Source organism: Macaca mulatta, chromosome 9 (assembly GCF_049350105.2).
Source record: "Macaca mulatta isolate MMU2019108-1 chromosome 9, T2T-MMU8v2.0, whole genome shotgun sequence".
Taxonomy (NCBI): Eukaryota; Metazoa; Chordata; class Mammalia; order Primates; family Cercopithecidae; genus Macaca; species Macaca mulatta.
Window position 1 is genome coordinate 7,464,026 of NC_133414.1, and position 19,889 is coordinate 7,483,914.

A 19,889-nucleotide genomic window follows, 5' to 3' on the forward strand; every position below is an offset into this window, starting at 1 on the left:
CCTCAGCCTCCTGAACAGCTGGGGTTACAGGTGCCTGCCACCACACCTGGCTGATCTTTATATTATTAGTAGAGATGGGGTTTCACCGTGTTGCCAGTCTGGTCGTGAACTCTAGACCTCAAGTGAACCACCTGCCTTGGCCTCTCAAAGTGCTGGGCTTACAGGCATGAGCCACTGCACCTGGCCTACTTTTTATTTTTAAGAAGTACATCTTTATATTTTAGTGTTTAATGCCATAAGGAGGCTTCTGCATCTGTTACTGCATGTTTAATGCCACGTGCAGGAACAGATGCAGAAGCATGGAGAATCTTGGTTACACATGGACAAGAATTACCTGAAAGAAGATGAGTACTACAAAACCAAGTATTTCAGAACCGTTGAAACAAAATTCTAGGCTTAATTGCTGCTGTAGTGTTTTGCTAAGGGAAGATACGAAGTTTTCTCCTCTAAAGGTCCTGAAAAGGAATTGGCTTCTCTTGCATTTGGGGCTGGGGGAGTCGCTGTTGTCCTTTCAAGTCTGTTCTCAATACTGAGGTGCTCGGGGGGGCTGAGAGATGTGTGCCCTTTGGTCCTTCTCTCAGGGAAATTGCAGCCTGTATTATCACGATGTTTTGCTTCTAGTTATGTGCTTTTCATGTTATGTGCTTTTTACTATAATTAAAAAATTTTAACAATTTAACAAAAAAAGTTATAAAAGTTTTTTGTTATTAAAAAAAATAGCCTATTCTTAAATACTTTTGATTATTATAAAAAAAATATAAATGGCCTGGATAAAGTTAAGGAAAAGATGCCAAACCTCAGTATATCCACTAATGACAACTTCTTTTTTTGCTGTGTTGCCCAGATTGCAGTGCAGTAGTGCGATCTTGGCTCACTGCAACGTCCACCTCTTGGGTTCAAGCTACTGTTTCGCCTCAGCCTCCTGAGTAGCTAGCATTGCAGTCCTGCACCACAAGGCCCAGCTAATTTTTGTATTTTTGGTAGAGAGAGGGTTTTGCCACGTTGGCCAGGCCGATCTCCAACTCCTGGCCTCAAGTGATCCACCCACCTCCGCCTCCCAAAGTTCTGGGATTACAGGCGTGAGCCAGTGCACCCAGCCACAACTTTTTCTTAAATGAGCATTTCATGACCAAAGCTTCTAGAAAGTGTAAGTAGAAAAAAAAATCTTAAGATCTTAAAATGTCACTTAGGATTCTTCCATTCTAAGAAAGAAAAACGCTAAGAAACGGAAAGGACAAAGTTGGTGGGCAAGGGGAAGGGGGAAGGGTTGGCTGGGGTGTTGACAAAATTGTGTCACTATACAGAAACATGAGTATAATGTGTTGGCTAGCTTGTAGAATCTGCGATAACTAATGAATATCCCCTTTCTTCTACCTGCTGGTATGAAACAGTGAGACGGTTTAAGCGGAAGCATCTTACTGCCATCGACTGCCAGCATTTGGCTCGGAGTCACTTGGCTGTGACCCAGCCCTTCGGTCAGAGATGGACAAACAGAGATCCGAACCATGGTCTCTATCCTAAACCCAGAACAAAAAGAGGGAGTAGGGGTATGTCTCCTCCAAAACTCTTGCATTTCAAAACCTATAGTGTGTGGGTCCTTTGAATATCTCCTAGTTTAAAAGTATTTATAAATGTTGCTGCTGTGACTTTGTAGTCTTGATGCAATAGCTTGACACTTTATTATTTGTGACTTTTCCATGAAAAAAAAATTTTTTTTTTTTTTTTTTTTGAGACGGAGTTTCACTCTTGTTGCCCAGGCTGGAGTGCAATGGTGCAATCTCAACTCACTGCAACCTCTGCCTCCTGGGTTCAAGTGATTCTCCTGCCTCAGCCTCCTGAGTAGCTGGGATTACAGGTGCATGCCACCATCCCCAGCTAATTTTGTTTTTTTTTAGTAGAGACGGGGTTTCTCCATGTTGGTCAGGCTGGTCTCGAACTCCTGACCTCAGGTGATCCATCCGCCTCGGCCTCTCAAAGTACTGGGATTATAGGCGTGAGCCACCGCACCCCGCTGAGTTTTCCATGAAAATTCTGTCCTATTATCATAGTTCCTAAAAGCTCCGGAAAAGTGTGATGGAATGAATCCTATTAGCTTGTGTAAAGTGATAGAAGACATGGGCCAGTGTCACTCCTATTCCAATCCAGAAACATTGAGATTAGTTGACTCTTTGTTCATCTTCTCTGTCCAATCTGTCACTAGGTCCATGTGTCATTATTTTTCCTCCAAAATGTTCCTTCATCCTGAGCTCTTTGTCACCTAGTACCTGGACTACTACAGTAACCCTGCTCCTTGACTTCAGGTTTTATCTCTGCTGAATCAACTGGAATGTCCCCCCTAGGTACCAAATGAATTCCCACTTTAGTTAATAAATCTAGATTGCCTTATTTCCCTTTGATACAACTAATTTCAGAATCCAACTCAAATATTATCTGGTTGTCCTTTTTTTTTTTTTTTTTTGAGGCAGAGTCTTGCTCTGTCATCCAGGAGTGCAGTGGCACCTTTTCAGCTCACTGCAGCCTCTGCCTGTCACCTCAGCCTCCCAAGTAGCTGGGACTTACAGGCACGTGCCACCATGCCCAGCTAATTTTTGTTTTTTTTTTTTTTGTAGAGACAGGGTTTTGCTATGTTGCCCAGGCTGGTCTCAAACTCCTGGGCTCAAGAGACCCACCTGCTTCCGCCTCTCAAACTGCCAGGATTACAGGTGCGAGCCACCTCTCCCAGCCTGGTTGTCTTTAACTATTGTATGTTTCCTGCTGTGGGAGCTACTATAACCAACTCTGTGAGGCAGTTTGAAACTTACTTATATCCTGTTTGATACTGAGTTTGTTCCATATACAGAAGTCTGTTTCTTCTCTATTTTGAGTTCTTTACTGACAAGGACTTGTGAGGTGGCCCTGAGCAGGTGGTAAGGTCTCAATGACTGTGGGTGTCACTGGATTCAACAATTGGAAGATACCAGGATTTGGCTGGGAGCAGTAGCTCACGCCTTATTTGTAATCCCAGTACTTTGGGAGGTTGAAGTGGGAGAATTGCTTGAGCCCAGAAGTGCCAGATCAGCCTGGGCAACATAGTGAGACCCCGTCTCTATTTAAAATAATAATAATAATATTTTTTAAAAAAGAAATTTTTAGGATTTAACCCTGATCATATGGATTTAACCTATAGTAATAGTGATGTGAAAACTCTGGGTTTCTATCAAATTGCCCAAGAAAGAGTTAACCGTTTTACACATATATATATATTTTTTACTAATATAGAAAAATATCTGTTTCAGTTTCATAAATTTTGTTCAAGGCTAAACCAAGTTTCAGTCCATTCTCTTCCAAAGTGAGTATTTTGGTTACAGCCATTTAGAAAGGAACTATGTATTATTGATAAGGTGTTTACTTCTTTGGCATTTAAAAATTATTTTTAGGAGTTTGAAAATGCTGTGGGATGTATGAAATCACCATTTAGGCTTCCCTATGTTCCTGAAAAATCTGTGAGGTCAGGAAATGTAACCATTTTTCACTTTACATTTGTCTCAGAATCATTGGTGCTTAGTAAATGCTCACTGAACAAACATGTAGAAGAGATTAGGTACCATTCTAATACTATAAAGAGAATTCTGAGTCCTGCCTTTTTATTTTAAAATAAATTAATGTGTCACCTTCACAGGAAGAAATATGAATAAAAGCTGGGCACAGTGGCTCACACCTGTAATCCCAGCACTTTGGGAGGCCGAGGCGAGTGGGTTACTTGAGGTCAGGAATTCTAGGCCAGCCTGGCCAACATGGCAAAACTCCATCTCTACTAAAATACAAAAATTAGCCAGGCATGGTGGCATACGCCTATAGTCCCAGCTACTTGGGAGGCTGAGGCAGGAGAATAGATTGAACCTGGGAGGCGGAGGTTGCAGTGAGCCAAGATCATGCCACTGCACTCCAGCCTGGGCAACAGAGCGAGACTCCATCTCAAAAATAAATAAATACATAAATAAAAAAGAAATAAAAATAAAAGTTTTAGCACTGTCAAATGAGAAGAGTGAGATTTTCAGAATCCTGATAACCCCAAGCATGTGAATTTCTGCTTAAGCACATGTAGGCTTTCTGTTGTGAGTGGGAGCGGGGCACTTTGTGAGTGGTGGTGTGGTTGTGAGCAGTCACCTCCTTTTTGTCTGTACATTCAGATGTTCCCTACGTAGCCTGTTTCTCTGTACTTGTATTTACTGCAGGGAGTATTGTTGGCCATCACACCATGCGAAGACTGGTCTCTGTCTCTTTGCAAATGTGTGTCTGGTTATATGATAGAGCCAAATATAAATATCGTTTGAATTAGTTATTTATATAATCAGCTGGCCCATACATGTGTTTTTATCTCTTTCCTCTGTTAACATAGAAATTGAAAATTAGTGTGTCTTATTTGGGTTAATAGCAGGTCAACAGTCATCGTTCATTTCTTGTCCATCCTGTTTGGGTTATCTCTACAGGTCAGGGACGTCAAAGATGTATCCCTGAGTTCTTCCTAGCAGGCAAGCGGCCGTGCACCAATGACATGGCCAAAAGCAATTCTGTTGGCCAGGACAGCTGTCAGGACTCTGAGGGTGACATGATCTTTCCTGCAGAGAGCAGCTGTGGACTGCCTCAGGAAGGCAGTGGAGAAGCATGGCTGGGCTCATCAGGGTCTGCCCCGCCCTCCAGGAAGCGGTCTCGGTCCTCTGAGGAAGAGAGTAACCAGGCTACCGGAACCAGCCGGTGGGATGGAGTTTCTAAGAAAGCTCCGCGGCACCATTTGATTGTGCCATGCACAAGGCCTAGGGAGGCCAGGCAAGAAGCAGAGGACAGTACGTCTCGACTCTCTGAGGAGTCTGGAGAAACCGACCAAGATGCTGGGGACATGGGTCCTGATCCCATTCCTGACTCATACTATGGGCTTCTTGGGACCTTGCCCTGCCAGGAAGCACCAAGCCACATTTGTAGCCTGCCTAGTGAGGTCCTGAGGCACGTGTTTGCCTTCCTCCCGGTGGAAGACCTCTATTGGAACCTGAGCTTGGTGTGCCACCTGTGGAGGGAGATCATCAGTGACCCTCTGGTGAGTGAGTGCTGGAGTTGGGAGATGTTTCCTCTAAAAGCATGTAACTTTGCTTAATGTATGCTTCTAATCAGAGGATCTTTTCAGAAATGGTTTCCATTTGCCTTCAGAAGACATTCAAACTCCTTAGAGGCATTTAAGGCCTTCCGTGTCTGCCCCACCCTATGACTCCAGCCTCTTTGCTCACTTCCACTCAACACGGCTTCCCTGGGTTCCATCTACAGCTCATCTGCTGTGTCCTGACCACAGACTGCACATTCCTTCCCCTCCCTGGGTTGCTCTCATCCTCCCACGCCGCCCACCTGGAGGGTTCCTTCCTCATATCTCCCTTGACTTCGTGTTTTTCTTTTTTTTTTTTGAGACAGAGTTTCCTGCTGTCGCCCAGGCTGAAGGGCAGTGGCACGATCTCGACTCACTGCAACCTCTGCCTTCTGGGTTCAAGTGATTCTCCTGCCTCAGCCTCCCCAGCAGCTGGGATTACAGGTGTGCACCACCACACCTGGCTAATTTTTGTATTTTCAGTAGAGACGGGGTTTTACCACGTTGGCCAGGCTGGTCTCTGAAACTCCTAACTTCAAGTGATCTGCCTGCCATCAGCCTCCCAACTGCTGGGATTACAGGCGTGAGCCACTACGTCCAGCCCGTTTTTGTTTGTTTGTTTGTTTGTTTTAATGTAAGCATTTATAGCTATAAACCGCTCTCTTAAAACAGCACAACAGCATTCATTGCGTTTCATAAGTTTTGCTATGTTATGTTTTCATTTTCATTTGTCTCAAGATATTTTCTAATTTTCTTTGTGATTTCTTCTTTGACCCATTGGTTGTTTTAAGAATATGGTTTTTTGTTTGTTTGTTTCTGTTTTGTTTTGAGACAGAGTCTCTGTCACCCAGGCTGGAGTGCAGTGGCTTGATTTTGGCTCACTTCAATCTCCACCTCCTGAGTTCAAGTGATTCTTGTGCCTCAGCCTCCCAAGCAGCTGGGATTACAGACACGCGCCACCATGCGCGGCTAACTTTTGTATTTTTAGGAGAGATGGGGTTTCACCTTGTAGTCCAGGATGGTCTCAAACTCCTGGCCTCAAGTGATTCGCCTGTCTTAGCCTCCCAAAGTGCAGGGATTATAGGCATAAACCACCGTGCCTGGCCAAGAGTATGTTGTTTAATTTCCATGTATTTGTGGGTTTTTCAGTTTTCCTTCTGCTGTTGATTTCTGGTTACATTCCATTGTGATTTAAAAAGATACTTTGTATAATAACTTCAGTGGTTTTTAAGTTTGTTGAAACTTGTTTGGTGGCCTAAAGGGTGATCTATCCTGGAGAATGTTTCAAGTGTCCTTGAGAGGAACGTATATTTTGCTGTTGTTAGGTGGAGTATTCTGTATATGTTTGTTCAGCCCACTTAGTCCATAGTGTTGTTCAGATCCTCTGTTTCCTTATTTATCTTCTGTCTGGTTGTTCCATTCATCATTGAAATGGCGGTGTTGAAATCTCCTTCTGTTATTGTGTTGCTGTTTGTTTCTACCTTCGGTTCTGTCAGGGGTTGTTTCCTATATTTAGGAGCTCTAATGTTTGCTGCATATATATTTATAGTTATTGTACCTTCTTGGTGAATTGACCCTTTTGTTATGTCCTTTGTCTCTTATAACAGTATTTAACAGACAAAATTGACTTACAATCTGTTTTGTCTGATATTGGTAGAGCCACAGCTCTCATATTATTTTGTTCTCATTGAAACTCTGAGCTATGTGTACTAATGTTTCAGATAGGGAAACTGAAGCTATAGCTTTTCCCAGATTCTATAACTATAACAAGTTAGTGTTAGAACCAAGATCAAGACCCAGTTCTCCTAGTTTCCAGTAAAAATGTCTGTACCATTTCTGGCTGATTTGCCTGGCTTTTGAATTGTGAGCTGTGATTGCTTTTCACTGGTAAAAGGTTATCTCTATGTTTGTGGCTTAATCTGCTTTTTTTCTTTCTTTCTTTCTTTCTTTTTTTTTTTTTTTCCTGAGATGGAGTCTTACTCTATCACCCAGGCTAACGTGCACTGCAGTGGCTTGATCTCGGCTTACTGTAACCTCCGCCTCCCGGGTTCAAGTGATTCTCCTGCCTCAGCTTCCTGAGTAGCTGGGACTACAGGCATATGCCACCATGCCTGGCTAATTTTTCTATTGTTTTTTCAGTAAAGACAGGGCTTTGCCATGTTGGCCAGGCTGGTCTCGAACTTCTGACCTCAGGTGATCTGCCTACCTCATTAATCTGCTTTCTAATGGCCTTTGCCTCATGTTATTTTGTTTTTTAACTACATAGTTCATTCCTTGGAAGAAGCTGTACCATCGATACCTGATGAACGAAGAGCAAGCTGTCAGCAAAGTGGACGGCATCCTGTCTAACTGTGGCATAGAAAAGGAGTCAGACCTGTGTGTGCTGAACCTCATACGGTGAGCTTCACCTGTTGTAAGGAAGGCGTCTTTGAAGTCTTCCTTGTACATCAGTGCTTATGGTCACCCTACTCATGGCCTCTCCCATGAATGTCTTACAGATACACGGCCACCACTAAGTGCTCCCCGAGTGTGGATCCCGAGAGGGTGCTGTGGAGTCTGAGGGACCACCCCCTCCTCCCTGAGGCTGAGGCGTGTGTGCGGCAACACCTCCCTGACCTCTACACTGCTGCCGGGGTAGGTCTGGAGGCTGCGGGAGAAGGCGGCATCTTATTTCACTGGAGGAAGCTTCAATTGAGGATGACTTTATATTTATTTTTAATATCTGTATTTAATCTCTGAATGCTTTGAAGCATGTTGTCATCGTTCCCAATGGAGAAATAGAAGGCCATATAATTATAGAGTCTTAGATTTAGAGGAAATTTTAAAAAATCATTTAGTCTGATTTCCCATTTGGTTGAGGAATCCTCTCTGAAATATTTCTGAAAAGTGGTCATTTAGCCTCTGAACACTTTTAATAATAGGATTTCTTTACAAGACAGCCCACCCCATTATTGACAACTTGGCTTATTTGAAAGGGACAGAAAAATTAAGGGTCTTGCTATAGTCACACAATGAAGTAATGAGAAGCTGGAAATAACCCTCAGTCTCCTTGAATCTCAGCCCTGTTGCTCGTCTTCCAGTTCAGGGGTTCCCAGATTTAATCTTCGAGGCTACGTGCAACCTCTGCGTGTGTTTTGCTGGCCACAGAGCGCTGGGAACCCAGGCAACTGCATTTCTCTTTATCTTGAAGAAGATGATTGCTGATGATGGTGGAGTGGGTCTTCTTTCATAGGATGGTTGAAGTGAGAGGGGATGGGACATTCCTTTCTTGGAATGTGTTCTTTTTTTTTTTTTTTTTTTTTTTGAGACGGAGTCTCACTCTGTTGCCCAGGCTGGAGTGCAATGGCCGGATCTCAGCTCACTGCAAGCTCCGCCTGCCGGGTTTACGCCATTCTCCTGCCTCAGCCTCCCGAGTAGCTGGGACTACAGGCGCCCGCCACCTCGCCCGGCTAGTTTTTTGTATTTTTTAGTAGAGGCGGGGTTTCACCGTGTTAGCCAGGATGGTGTCGATCTCCTGACCTCGTGATCCGCCCGTCTCAGCCTCCCAAAGTGCTGGGATTACAGGCTTGAGCCACCGCGCCCGGCCGGAATGTGTTCTTTAACACAGAGACTTGTAGTAACTTAAGAATGGTAAAGGCTGGGTGTGGTGGCTCACACCTGTTATCCCAGCACTTTGGGGGGCCAAGGTGGGTGGATCACCTGAGGTCAGGAGTTCAAGACCAGCCTGGCCAACATGGTGAAGCCCTGTCTCTACCAAAAATAAAAAAATTAGCCGAGCATGGTGGCATGTACCTGTAGTCATGGCTACTCTGGAGGCTGAGACAAGAAAATTGCTTGAACCTGGCCAGCGGAGGTTGCAGTGAGCTGAGATCGTGCAACTGCACTCCAGCCTGTGTGAGAGTGAGACTTCATCTCAAAAAAACAAAAAACCTGTGTCCACTATTAACTTTCTGTGTAAGTGAACATTTATGGAGACATTGCTAAGAGGAGCATGCTGTCTTCACAGAATAAACTTTCCGTAATTTCATATTTATTTAACTTACCATGAAAAGTTATTACTAATAATAAATAGCAAGTTAACACCATCATGCTGGAGAATTGCCAGACTTTATTTCCCCTACAGCCTGCGAGCAGCCCTCTCCTGTGTCTGCGTCTCTCTTGCCTCTTGGGTGGGCGCCCCCTGCTGGCTGTTTTTCTCTGGCCCCGCCAAACGTTATGGGCCTGAGAGCCCCCGTGGCCTGGAGAGTAGGGTGGTGAGATGACAGGGAGCTCATATTTTTAGACTGTCTCTCTATCCAAGGTTCTATGTTAGATACTTCATCCATGTTATTTAATTAAAGAAAACTAAGATCTCAAATCCAAAAGTGATGAGAAGGAGTCCAGGGCGAACGGAAGGGCTCCTCTGTTTCCCAAATACCACTTGGAAAATTTGGATTCAATCCAGACAGTCTGTAGCCAGCAGCTGGACCCCCGGCTCGGCTCCTTCCTGCTGTGATTCGTATTAACCATGGCCTGTGTTTGGGCTGTCCCTCCTTCCCTGTGCACCTGGCTTGCAGGGTGTCAACGTCTGGGCCCTGGTGGCGGCTGTGGTGCTCCTCTCCAGCAGTGTGAATGACATCCAGCAACTGCTCTTCTGCCTCCGGAGACCCAGCTCCACGGTGACCATGCCAGATGTCACCGAGACCCTGTACTGCATAGCCGTGCTTCTCTACGCCATGAGGGAGAAGGGGATTAACATCAGCAATAGGTAATGCCCCGGGAGGAGGGGAGGGGATGCTGTGATAACGGGAGAGTCCCAGATGCGGCAGCAGGTCCAGCCCTGCCACTTAGCGGTATTAGCAGGCGGCAGGCTGTGGGACCCACCCTGCTCCACCTCAGTGTCATCTTCTGCAGGAGCCAGGGGTGGAGAGTTTGATGTGGAAAGGCTGGTAAGAGTGCGTTATGAACGTACAGTTCTAGATGGCTGCAAGATACCACCAAGGCCGATTTTACCATCATGGGTCCTGCAGCCTTAGGGGAAGCCCCTCGCCAAGAGAAGCCTTCCTTATTCACCTGTGGCCTCGCTTCCCTAGGAAAATGTTAGGCTCTGCTTCCTCCGTTTCCCACTTGTGGGATGGAGAAGACTCGTCCCTCTTATCACGTGGGAGAGGCTGTTGCGTGTGGGCTGCTGATTCACAGGGGCCCCGATGGTTTCCTCAGCAGGGTGGGGAGTGCCTGGGGAGTCGTGTGCATCTGACAAACACTGAACACCTGTGCATGTCCGATAGTTGTCCACGAGCCAGTCCACAGCTTAGAGCAGATTCCTGATCTAGTGAGGGAAGACAGGTCCTGTGTAAGTGAATGTGTGAAAAGGCATTTTAGTGAGTAATGAGCACTGCAGAGAAACTAGAACAGAGTGCTATGGGGGGAATGCTGCTTTAGAGGGGTGGAAAAAGCTTCTCTGAGCAGGTAGTGTCTGAGTGAAACCTGAGTGTGGAGGAGGAGCCGCCGTTTCACAACTGTGGGGAGAGCAGTTTAGGAGAAGGTGTAGATGCCTTAAGGGCCTGAAGATGGGAATGAACTTGGGACATGTGAGGAAGAGAAAAAGTGCAGTATGGCAAGGGTGGGAGGGAACACAAGATTGTGAAGGACGGACAGGAGCACTTGAGGGATCTTATAGGCCCGGATTAGAAGGTAGAATAAAGCCAGGCTCGGTGGCTCACACCTGTAATCCAGCACTTTGGGAGGCGAGGCAGGCAGTTCGCTTGAGGCCAGGAGCTAAAGACCAGCCTGGCCACCAAGGAGAAACCCCATCTCTATTAAAAATACAAAAATTAGGCCGGGCGCGTTGGGCTCAAGCCTGTAATCCCAGCACTTTGGGAGGCCGAGGCGGGCGGATCACGAGGTCAGGAGATCGAGATCATCCTAGCTAACACGGTGAAACCCTGTCTCTACTAAAAAATACAAAAAAACTAGCCAGGCGAGGTGGCGGGCGCCTGTAGTCCCAGCTACTCGGGAGGCTGAGGCAGGAGAATGGCGTAAACCCAGGAGGCGGAGCTTGCAGTGAGCCGAGATCTGGCCACCGCACTCCAGCCTGGGCGACAGAGTGAGACTCCGTCTTAAAAAAAAAAAAAAAAATTAGCCGGAAATTTTTGGTGGTGCGTGTCTCTATTCCCCGGTTACTCGGGAGGCTAAGGCACGAAAATCACTTGAACCCAGGAGGCAGAGCCTGCAGTGAGACGAGATCATTCCACTGTACTCCAACCTGAGCGACAGAGTGAGGCTCTTAAAAAAAAAAAAAATGTAGACTAAAACTCAGGGTGTGCTGGGCAGCTGGGGAGGGCCTTGTCCCTGAGTTGGAGTGATGGGGACAGGTAGCTCGACTGTGCAGCCATCCTGGAGAAGCAGAAACCGTCGGGAGTGGGGCGGGGGAGGGGGTGCCTTCTCCAGGGAGACTGGCCTCTGGAAGTTGCAAGCCCCGAGAGGAAGGTGGCTGGTGGCACCAGGGGAGTGACGGGTGCCCAGGCATCAGTGGCAAGGTACCAGGAGGGAACAAGATTCCCCAGAAGTGTCCAAGAGTTTGCTGATGGCTGCCTTCTTGCCGCATCCCCACAGGGTGGAGAGAACACTCTGGCATCTCCTCTTAGGAGGACCCTAATGCCTCTGGATCAGGGCCCTGCCCTTGTACTCTCACCTAACATTAACTACTTCCTTATTGCACACACCACATTGGGTAGCGCTTCAACACGGGACTTTCAAGGGACGCACTTCAGTCCATGGCAGTATGTATGTTGATCTTTGTTGCGTTTCTATGTGTCTTCCTGTTTTTTCTGGGAGATAATATAATCACATCTGAAATGTTGGATTATTAAAGGTATTTGTTGCATTGGAGAGGTCGAGGCTTGGAGACAGGCTCTTCTCGCTCTGGGGGTGGGGAGCAGTGCACTCGATTGTTGGGGGAGTGAGTCCAGGCTCACCCCCTGGTCTCCCCCACAGTCGAGAGGAGATTTGGAGAGGCTTTGGAATGGCATGTGCCAGCTGAGTCTGACGAGTCTGACAATGTCCTGTGCCTCTGCTGATTGAACTTTGTCATCTTTGGTCCCTCTTGGTGACTTGGAGGCTGTTGTTTTCAGGTCCTTAGTAATCAGATCTTGTTATCCGTAGCGTAGTCCCTTTTCTTGGGACCTTAAAAGATAGAATGCGTTCATGCTTCTAAAGCAATGTCATGTCATAAGAAGTAGACAGCAGAGCCACTGAGGTTTAGAAAGAGGCTGGTGTTTTTATCCGCAGGTATAGTGAGTATCATTCAAACAAGAGTCTCAGTGCTAGGAGCAGTGTTTCCCTTTGCCTTCCACTGGTCCTTACAGCTCTTCTGGTTGTTTAGCTCTTAAAGTCACCGCTGGTGCCCGTCATTCCCTGAAGAGCCTGTCCTGGTCTCTTCCTCGTCTTGGTGATACACACAGAAACTACACCTTTCCCAGGACTGTTATCTGAGAGTGCTTTGCCAGCCACAGATATATTTAAACCCTTTTCTTTCTTTTTTCCATTAAATGGTGGTAGGTATTTTCTTTTTAGAAATGGGAAGGAGTTTAAATCCATCTGAGGAAAAATAAGATACAGATTGTGACTTGAATTTGAAACTTTCTAAATCTCCTTTTTTTTCTGGTAGGATTCACTACAACATTTTCTATTGCCTATATCTTCAGGAGAATTCCTGCACTCAGGCCACAAAAGTTAAAGAGGAGCCATCTGTCTGGCCAGGGTATGTGTATATGTCGGTCAGCATGTGTTTTGTCTTCTGTCCTTGACTCTTCCTTATACTTAGGGAGGGAGATGTTTCGCTTCACTTTAGCAACGTCATTGAGGCATAATGTGCATTGCGTAAAATTCACCCATCCTAAGAGTGCAATTCAGTGAAATTGCCTGAGTGTGCGTCAGCATTATAATCTAGCTTTAGAACATTTTTATTCCCGTAAGGGGAGGCCTTTTTCTGGTCAGCTTTTGTATATCGTATTTGTCTGTTTGGTTTTTGGACAGCCTATCCATCCCCTGGACTTTTCATGTCTTTCTGTTTTTCTCATTTCTCTTCTGTCATGATTATAGCAAGAAAACCATCCAACTTACGCATGAACAACAGCTGATTCTGAATCATAAGATGGAACCTCTCCAGGTGGTGAAAATCATGGCGTTTGCAGGTGAGGGCGCCCACATCAGGCTCCCCAGGCGGTGGTTTTCCGCCTTTTCTCCCTACAGCCCCTTCCCGCTACCCGCCAGGGCATCTTTGCTCTGATAGGTCATCCAACTAACCATTTGATAACAGATCAAATAATCAATCTCAAAAGCAATTGACCAAGGAATCCTTGCTTCCCCGGACCACTCCATGAACATCCACAGTAGAATTCCTGTTGACGGGTCGTTCACAGCAGTTAGTTGGTGGGGTAGATGCCCCCAGGATTGAGCCCAGCATTGTGATGTTTGCTGAGGCACTGACGGCTTCTGGAGAGGGAGGGCATGTTCATCTCCAGCCCAGGGTTTCAGTAACTCCCTAGTTTTGTGGGGTGACGTCTAGAGGGTCTGCCTTGGATTCAGTTTTAACGTATATTCATAAATATATTATCTACAATTATCCTGCCTCAGTCAGCCACACCGATCCACTTACAGCCTCCTGAAGTACTTGCTTATTCTTTCATCACAGCCTTTGCTCATGCTATTTGCTATTTTTTTCTACCTGTAATCCCTTCCTGCTCCTTTTGTGGCTAAATACCCTGCTAACAACAACGACAATGTATTAAATGCCTGCATTGTGCCTGGCATGGTGCTGATCCTGATAGCATTCCATGAGGTTGCTTAGTTATTCTTATTTTATAGAGGAAGAAATTGAAGCACAGAGAGCCTTGCCCCAGGTTGAATAAGTGGATTCGTGGTGGAGGCAGAATTCAAAGCTGGACTTGCCTCTCTCCGGAGACATGCTTTCCCCTCCCTAACCCTCGCCTCCTGTCCTGAGGGGCATTTTTGCCCTCAGGAACCCTACCTCTAAGGGATACCCACTTATTTCTGAGAAGCAAACTGAAGCTCATGAGGTCAAGGGGTCCGCCTGTCCTTTGTCCCTAGGCTGGAGCCTACCTGAGCTGAGATCCCAGCCCGCCTTCACCCAGCTTCGAATCTGCTGCTCTTTTTGTGGCACTACTTTTATCAGCACTGAAAAACTTGTCACTGTCCTGCTGTCAAGACAGAGGTGTGATAAGCCTGGACAAGGCCTGATTGGGGATCCCTGGGCATGTCTTGTCTGGTCAGAGGGTCACCTCCTTTCCTCCTGGCTTCCCCAGGTACTGGGAAGACCTCAACCCTGGTCAAGTACGCAGAGAAGTGGTCTCAGAGCAGGTTTCTGTATGTGACGTTCAACAAGAGCATCGCAAAGCAGGCCGAACGCGTCTTCCCCAGCAACGTCATCTGCAAAACCTTCCATTCCATGGCCTACGGGCACATAGGGCGGAAGTGAGTACTGCTGTCACTAGTGGCGCCGTTGCTGCTGGCACGGCCGCGTCTTACTGTTTTCCCCTGACGATTACATGTGAACTTACACCACAGTGACCCTGAGAAGTGTAGCGCTGTTGTCTCCACTTACAGGCAGGAAATAAAAACATAGGTTTAGTCTTTTGTACTTTTATCCTGTAGCAACATATTGTTTACATATAATGCCGTCTTGCCGAGAGGGGTGTTGTCATGGAACTGAGGCACAGAAAGTCAGAATTACTCGCTTAAAGTTCAGTCTCACAAATCCTGATCAGTTGTAGGCTTTCCTTGGAAGGGAGTGAGGAAGACTTGTCCGAGGCACACTTGCCTCAGGTCTCCTGGATGTAGAGGCATCAGGGAACTCCGAGTGTCCCTCTGGGGACCTCCTGGAGCCCAGCTTCATGGTGGAATAGCAGTGTCTGCTGTAAGCTGGTTCCTCTTCTGGTTTGGTACATGGGAGTCCTGAAAGCGGTTTCCAGTCAGAAAAGGACCATGCAGAACTTTCTTGCTTTAAAACATTTGGTCTCGCCTGTGCGTGGCACTTGAAGCTACCTCCTGGTGACGTTAGAGTGGAGGAGATGTTAAATAGCACCGAGCCAGGAAAGCCACATGCTGTTCATTGGGGATGGGTATTGCAGGTACCAGTCGAAGAAGAAGTTGAATCTCTTCAAGTTAACACCTTTCATGGTCAACTCCGTCCTTGCTGAAGGGAAGGGTGGATTCATAAGAGCCAAGCTCGTGTGTAAGACTCTGGAGAACTTCTTTGCCTCCGCTGACGAAGAGCTGACCATTGATCACGTGCCTATTTGGTGTAAGAACAGCCAAGGACAGAGAGTCATGGTTGAGCAGAGTGAAAAACTGGTGAGTGTCTAAGTGTATGAAGTGTTAGGGATCTGAGAATGGGGGAAACAGGAAGTGTTAGGGATCTGAAGATGGGGAAACGGAAAGTGTTAGGGATCTGAGGATAGGGGAATAGAGGAAGTATTAGGGATCTGAGGATGGGGGAAATGGGAAGTGTTAGGGATCTGAGGATGGGGAAACGGGAAGTGTTAGGGATCTGAGGATGGGGGAAACGGAAAGTGTTAGGGATCTGAGGATGGGGGAAACGGGAAGTGTTGGGGATCTGAGGATGGGGAAACGGGAAGTGTTAGGGATCTGAGGATGGGGGAAATGGGAAGTGTTAGGGATCTGAGGATGGGGAAACGGAAAGTGTTAGGGATCTGAGGATAGGGGAATAGAGGAAGTGTTAGGGATCTGAGGATGGGGAAACGGGAAGTGTTAGGGATCTGAGGATGGGGGAAGTGGGAAGTGTTAGGGATCTGAGGATGGGGGAAACGGGAAGTGTTAGGGATCTGAGGATGGGGAACAGGGGAAGTGTTCGGGATCTGAGGATGGGGGAAATGGGAAGTGTTTGGGATCTGAGGATGGGAAAACAGGGAGTATGGGACAGCATTATTTCTTCTTTCACTTTTTCAGAGCTGTTCGTAGGAGGTTGAGGGTGGGAGGGTGAGGCTGTGGGCCCATGGGGATGGCTGTGAATTGTTGGATATTTTCTCCTGTGGAGGATACCGGTGACCATCTCACTTAAGCCTCAGAATAGTCCTCCCATTTAACGAGAAGGCAGACATGGAACGACCTGCCTGAGTTTATAAGAGCTTGTCACTGGGGTTTCTGGACCTCAAGTCTGATCTTGACTGAAGGCTGGAATCTCTCTTCTGATTTTCTTGGGTTATTGGTTCTATGGAGTAGATTTTGCTAGTGGGAAAGTCTGTTTCTTATTTTTATCAAGTCTTTTTCATTTGCCATTGTTTTTATGAATTAAGAATCAGTCATAAATCTAGAAAAACAATTTGGCCTTTTCTGGTTCACCTAACTGTTGTGACCTCTGCCCTGTCATGGGCGTGGCATGGCCCGGCTGCTTCCTGTCTCAGCACTGGAGACCCTCTGTGGCGTGGAGAGGCTGTTGAGGAGACCCAGGAGGTTAGGGAGGTGCCTGCGGTCCCCCTTCTGTGATGATGCCCTGGCTCCACTGCTGTATAGGAATTGAAAGTGTGACTGCAGGGTGCTGCCTTTGCCAGGGTCTCAAACTCTGGGTTACCATATACCTTCCTTCCTAGAATGGTGTCCTTGAAGCAAGCCGCCTCTGGGATAACATGCGGAAGCTGGGGGAGTGCACAGAAGAGGCGTACCAGATGACTCATGACGGTAGGCAGCTACCGGATGGCGGGGACTGGCAAGTGGGACTGCCTTCCTGGAGTTACAACTCCTGCCTCTCTCCTTATTTTAGGCTACTTGAAACTCTGGCAGCTGAGTAAGCCTTTGCTGGCCTCTTTTGACGCCATCTTTGTGGATGAGGCTCAGGACTGCACACCAGGTGATACGCTGTTCAGGACATCAGTAGTCTCAAATACGTAGAAACAGCACTATGATTATGTAAGAGGACACCTGTGTGAACTAAGTTGATTATTCTTATTTGTGATAAAGAAGAGGATCTTCTTAATCACCTTAGGATTTCAAGCTGCCCCTTGCCCTCACCCAAGCAGATTTCTCTGTCACCATAGGTTTTACTTAGGTTATTCTTAACATGTTGGCCAAGTTGTAGACCCGCAGACGATAGGGACCTAGATTCATGCTCAGTGGGAAGAGATCGTCCATTGAGAGGGAAAAGCTTGTGTTGTTTGTTTCTCAAGTGGCTAAGAGAGAACAGACAGTGTTAATGAGTCTGACTTTGTAGGTCAGTTTCGAGTGCTGTAACATTAAAGACAATTTGCCTCATCTTAGATTTGCCTGTGTTGTTTTCTTAGGTTCCAACAGTTCATCCAGGGCGAAACATAATCTGCATTCCTAGGACCAGAAACTGTTTGTTTTGTCCATTATAAAATAGCTGCTTTTGATGGAGTGTGCCTGTCCTGCAGGAAAAGGCGACCTTGAGGTCCAGGGTGCCCTGGCTTAGCTTCACGGAAGTGTTTTGTCCTTTTCTTTTTGCTGCCTGGGGTGGAGGCCTCAAGGTTTCTCACTTTTCCTCTCATTGGTTACAGCTATCATGAACATAGTTCTGTCTCAGCCATGTGGGAAAATCTTTGTAGGGGACCCGCACCAGCAGATCTATACCTTCCGGGGTGCGGTCAACGCCCTGTTCACAGTGCCCCACACCCACGTCTTCTATCTCACGCAGGTAAGTGCACGCTCTGCATCGGAGCCATTTCTTCTCCCTCCCAGTGTCTTACGTGCTGGGCCCTGTGCAAGGTGGTATGCCAGGCTCACCAGAGCTAGCAAATCCTTGCTTCTAAGTAGTGGTTCTCAAAGTGTGGTTCTCGGGGTCTGCCAAGTCAGACTGTTTTCATAAGAGGTGCGTGCACAGCGGTCATCTGAGGAAGAGCTGCTGCGGCTGAACTGTGAACTGACGGCTGCTGCCGCCTTGTATGTTTGTACTTAGAACAGTTGTTAGACCAGCGCTGGTTGTTCAGACTTGTGTATTTGGCACTTTTTCAAAGACGAATGAAACAAGCTGCGACTTCAGGGAAAATAACTGACAGTGTTTGTTGTCAAAAATAACATCTTTGCTTTCAAGTGAAATTAAAATTTTGGCAAACTCTCCCATAATGAACATGACAACTCACAGTGTCCTCGATTATGCGAAAAGTTTATTATGCGCGCCTTCCTTTCCAATCACATGTCTGCGTGGGGTTGAATTTTCTTCATGTGTGTCAACCAAGACAGCATATCACAGCAGACAATGCAGATGTGAACACAGGAAGCCAGCAGTCTTCTGTTACGCCAGGCATTGAAGAGATTTGCAAAAATGGAACATGGTGCCATTCTTCTTGGTGAATTTTTTTCTTTGTTCTGGGAAATATATTTCAAAAAATATGTTCTTTATGTCGTCACATAAGAGGCTTTTGGCTGGGCATGGTGGCTTATGCCTGTAATCCCAGCATTTTGGGAGGCCAAGAAGGACAGATCACTTGAGGTCAGGAGTTCAATACCAGCCTGGCCAACATGGTAAAACCCTGTCTCTACTAAAAATACAAAAATTAGCCAGGCGTGGTGGCTCACGCCTGTAGTGTCAGCTACTCGAGAGGCTGAGGCAGGAGAATCACTTGAACCCAGGAGGTAGAGGTTGCAGTGAGCCGAGATTGCACCATTGTACTCCAGCCTGGGCGACACAGTGAGACTCTGTCTTTAAAAAAAAATAGTTTTGAATCGTTATTTTTAAATGAATTAAAATTTCTAATATGATAAATATAGATAGATAGAGCTCACGTAAATAAAAGCTCTTTGGAGGCTTTTTAAGTGTGATTTTTAATTGTGAAGCATCCTGAGACCAGAAGTTTGAGAACCACTGCTTTTAAGAAACTCATTTCTACTTAGAAGAGATGTCTCAGCTGGGCATGGTGGCTCACGCCTGTAATCCCAGCACTTTGGGAGGCCGAGGCAGGCGGATCATGAGGTCAGGAGATCGAGACCATCCTGGCTAACATGGTGAAACCCTGTCTCTACTAAAAATATAAAAAATTAGCTGGGTGCTGTGGCGGGCGCCTGTAGTCCCAGCTACTCCAGAGACTGAGGCAGGAGAATGGCGCGAACCTGGGAGGTGGAGCTTGCAGTGAGCCGAGATCGCGCCACTGCACTCCAGCCTGGGCGACAGAGCAAGACTCCGTCTCTTAAAAAAAAAAGAAGAGATGTCTCACTTGGATGAAAGTATCAACTGTGCTGTGTTTTGTGATGTTATTGAAAGTTCCGTAGTTGCCTCTGTTACGCTTCCCTTGAGCTCCTGCTGCTGTGGTGATTTAGGGTAGCATCAGTGCAGAAGTGTTTTGTTCTTTTAATAGACAATATTTTTTTAGAATAGTTTCAGATTTCCAGAAAAATCGAGAGGAGAGTTCTCATATGTCCTGTACTCAGTTTCCCATTACTAACATTTTATCGTCTTATATTCATGTGGAACACTTGTCACGATAATGAACCAACATTGATACATTATTAATAGGCTGAAGTCCATGGTTCATTTGCATTTCCTTAGTTTTGAAATAATGTCTTTTGTGACTTCAGGATCCCATCCAGGATCCCACATTACATGTAGCCATGTGTCATGAGGCTCTTCTTGGCTATGACAGTTGCTCAGACTTTCTCTATTTCTGATGTGACTTTCACAGTTTCCAGAAGTTCCAGTTAGGCATTTGTAGGCTGCCCCTGTGCTGGGATTTGTCTAATGTCTTTTCTCATGGTTAGGCTAGAGTTCTGGGTTCTGGGAGGAAGACCACAGAGGTGAAGCTCCATTTTCATC

At 46.4% G+C, this 19,889-nt stretch overlaps 1 protein-coding gene across 13 annotated transcripts in view; it reads left to right on the forward strand.

Moving 5' to 3' along the window:
- FBH1 (F-box DNA helicase 1) overlaps positions 1-19,889 on the forward strand; it is a 48,647-nt gene that overhangs the window by 11,431 nt on the left and 17,327 nt on the right. For 6 of the 13 annotated variants that reach the window (XM_077945682.1, XM_077945681.1, XM_077945685.1 and 3 more), the window contains 12 exons: positions 1,392-1,547; positions 4,470-5,071; positions 7,377-7,507; positions 7,609-7,744; positions 9,667-9,857; positions 12,759-12,851; positions 13,193-13,284; positions 14,416-14,584; positions 15,241-15,463; positions 16,720-16,807; positions 16,890-16,976; positions 17,641-17,777. In XM_077945682.1, coding sequence (XP_077801808.1) covers positions 1,392-1,547; positions 4,470-5,071; positions 7,377-7,507; positions 7,609-7,744; positions 9,667-9,857; positions 12,759-12,851; positions 13,193-13,284; positions 14,416-14,584; positions 15,241-15,463; positions 16,720-16,807; positions 16,890-16,976; positions 17,641-17,777 — 2,105 coding nt within the window. Of the gene's footprint in view, positions 1-844; positions 1,148-1,391; positions 1,548-4,469; positions 5,072-7,376; positions 7,508-7,608; positions 7,745-9,666; positions 9,858-12,758; positions 12,852-13,192; positions 13,285-14,415; positions 14,585-15,240; positions 15,464-16,719; positions 16,808-16,889; positions 16,977-17,640; positions 17,778-19,889 lie in introns of all 13 variants that reach the window. The other 7 variants (XM_077945692.1, XM_077945690.1, XM_077945691.1 and 4 more) reach the window with 5 other exon arrangements.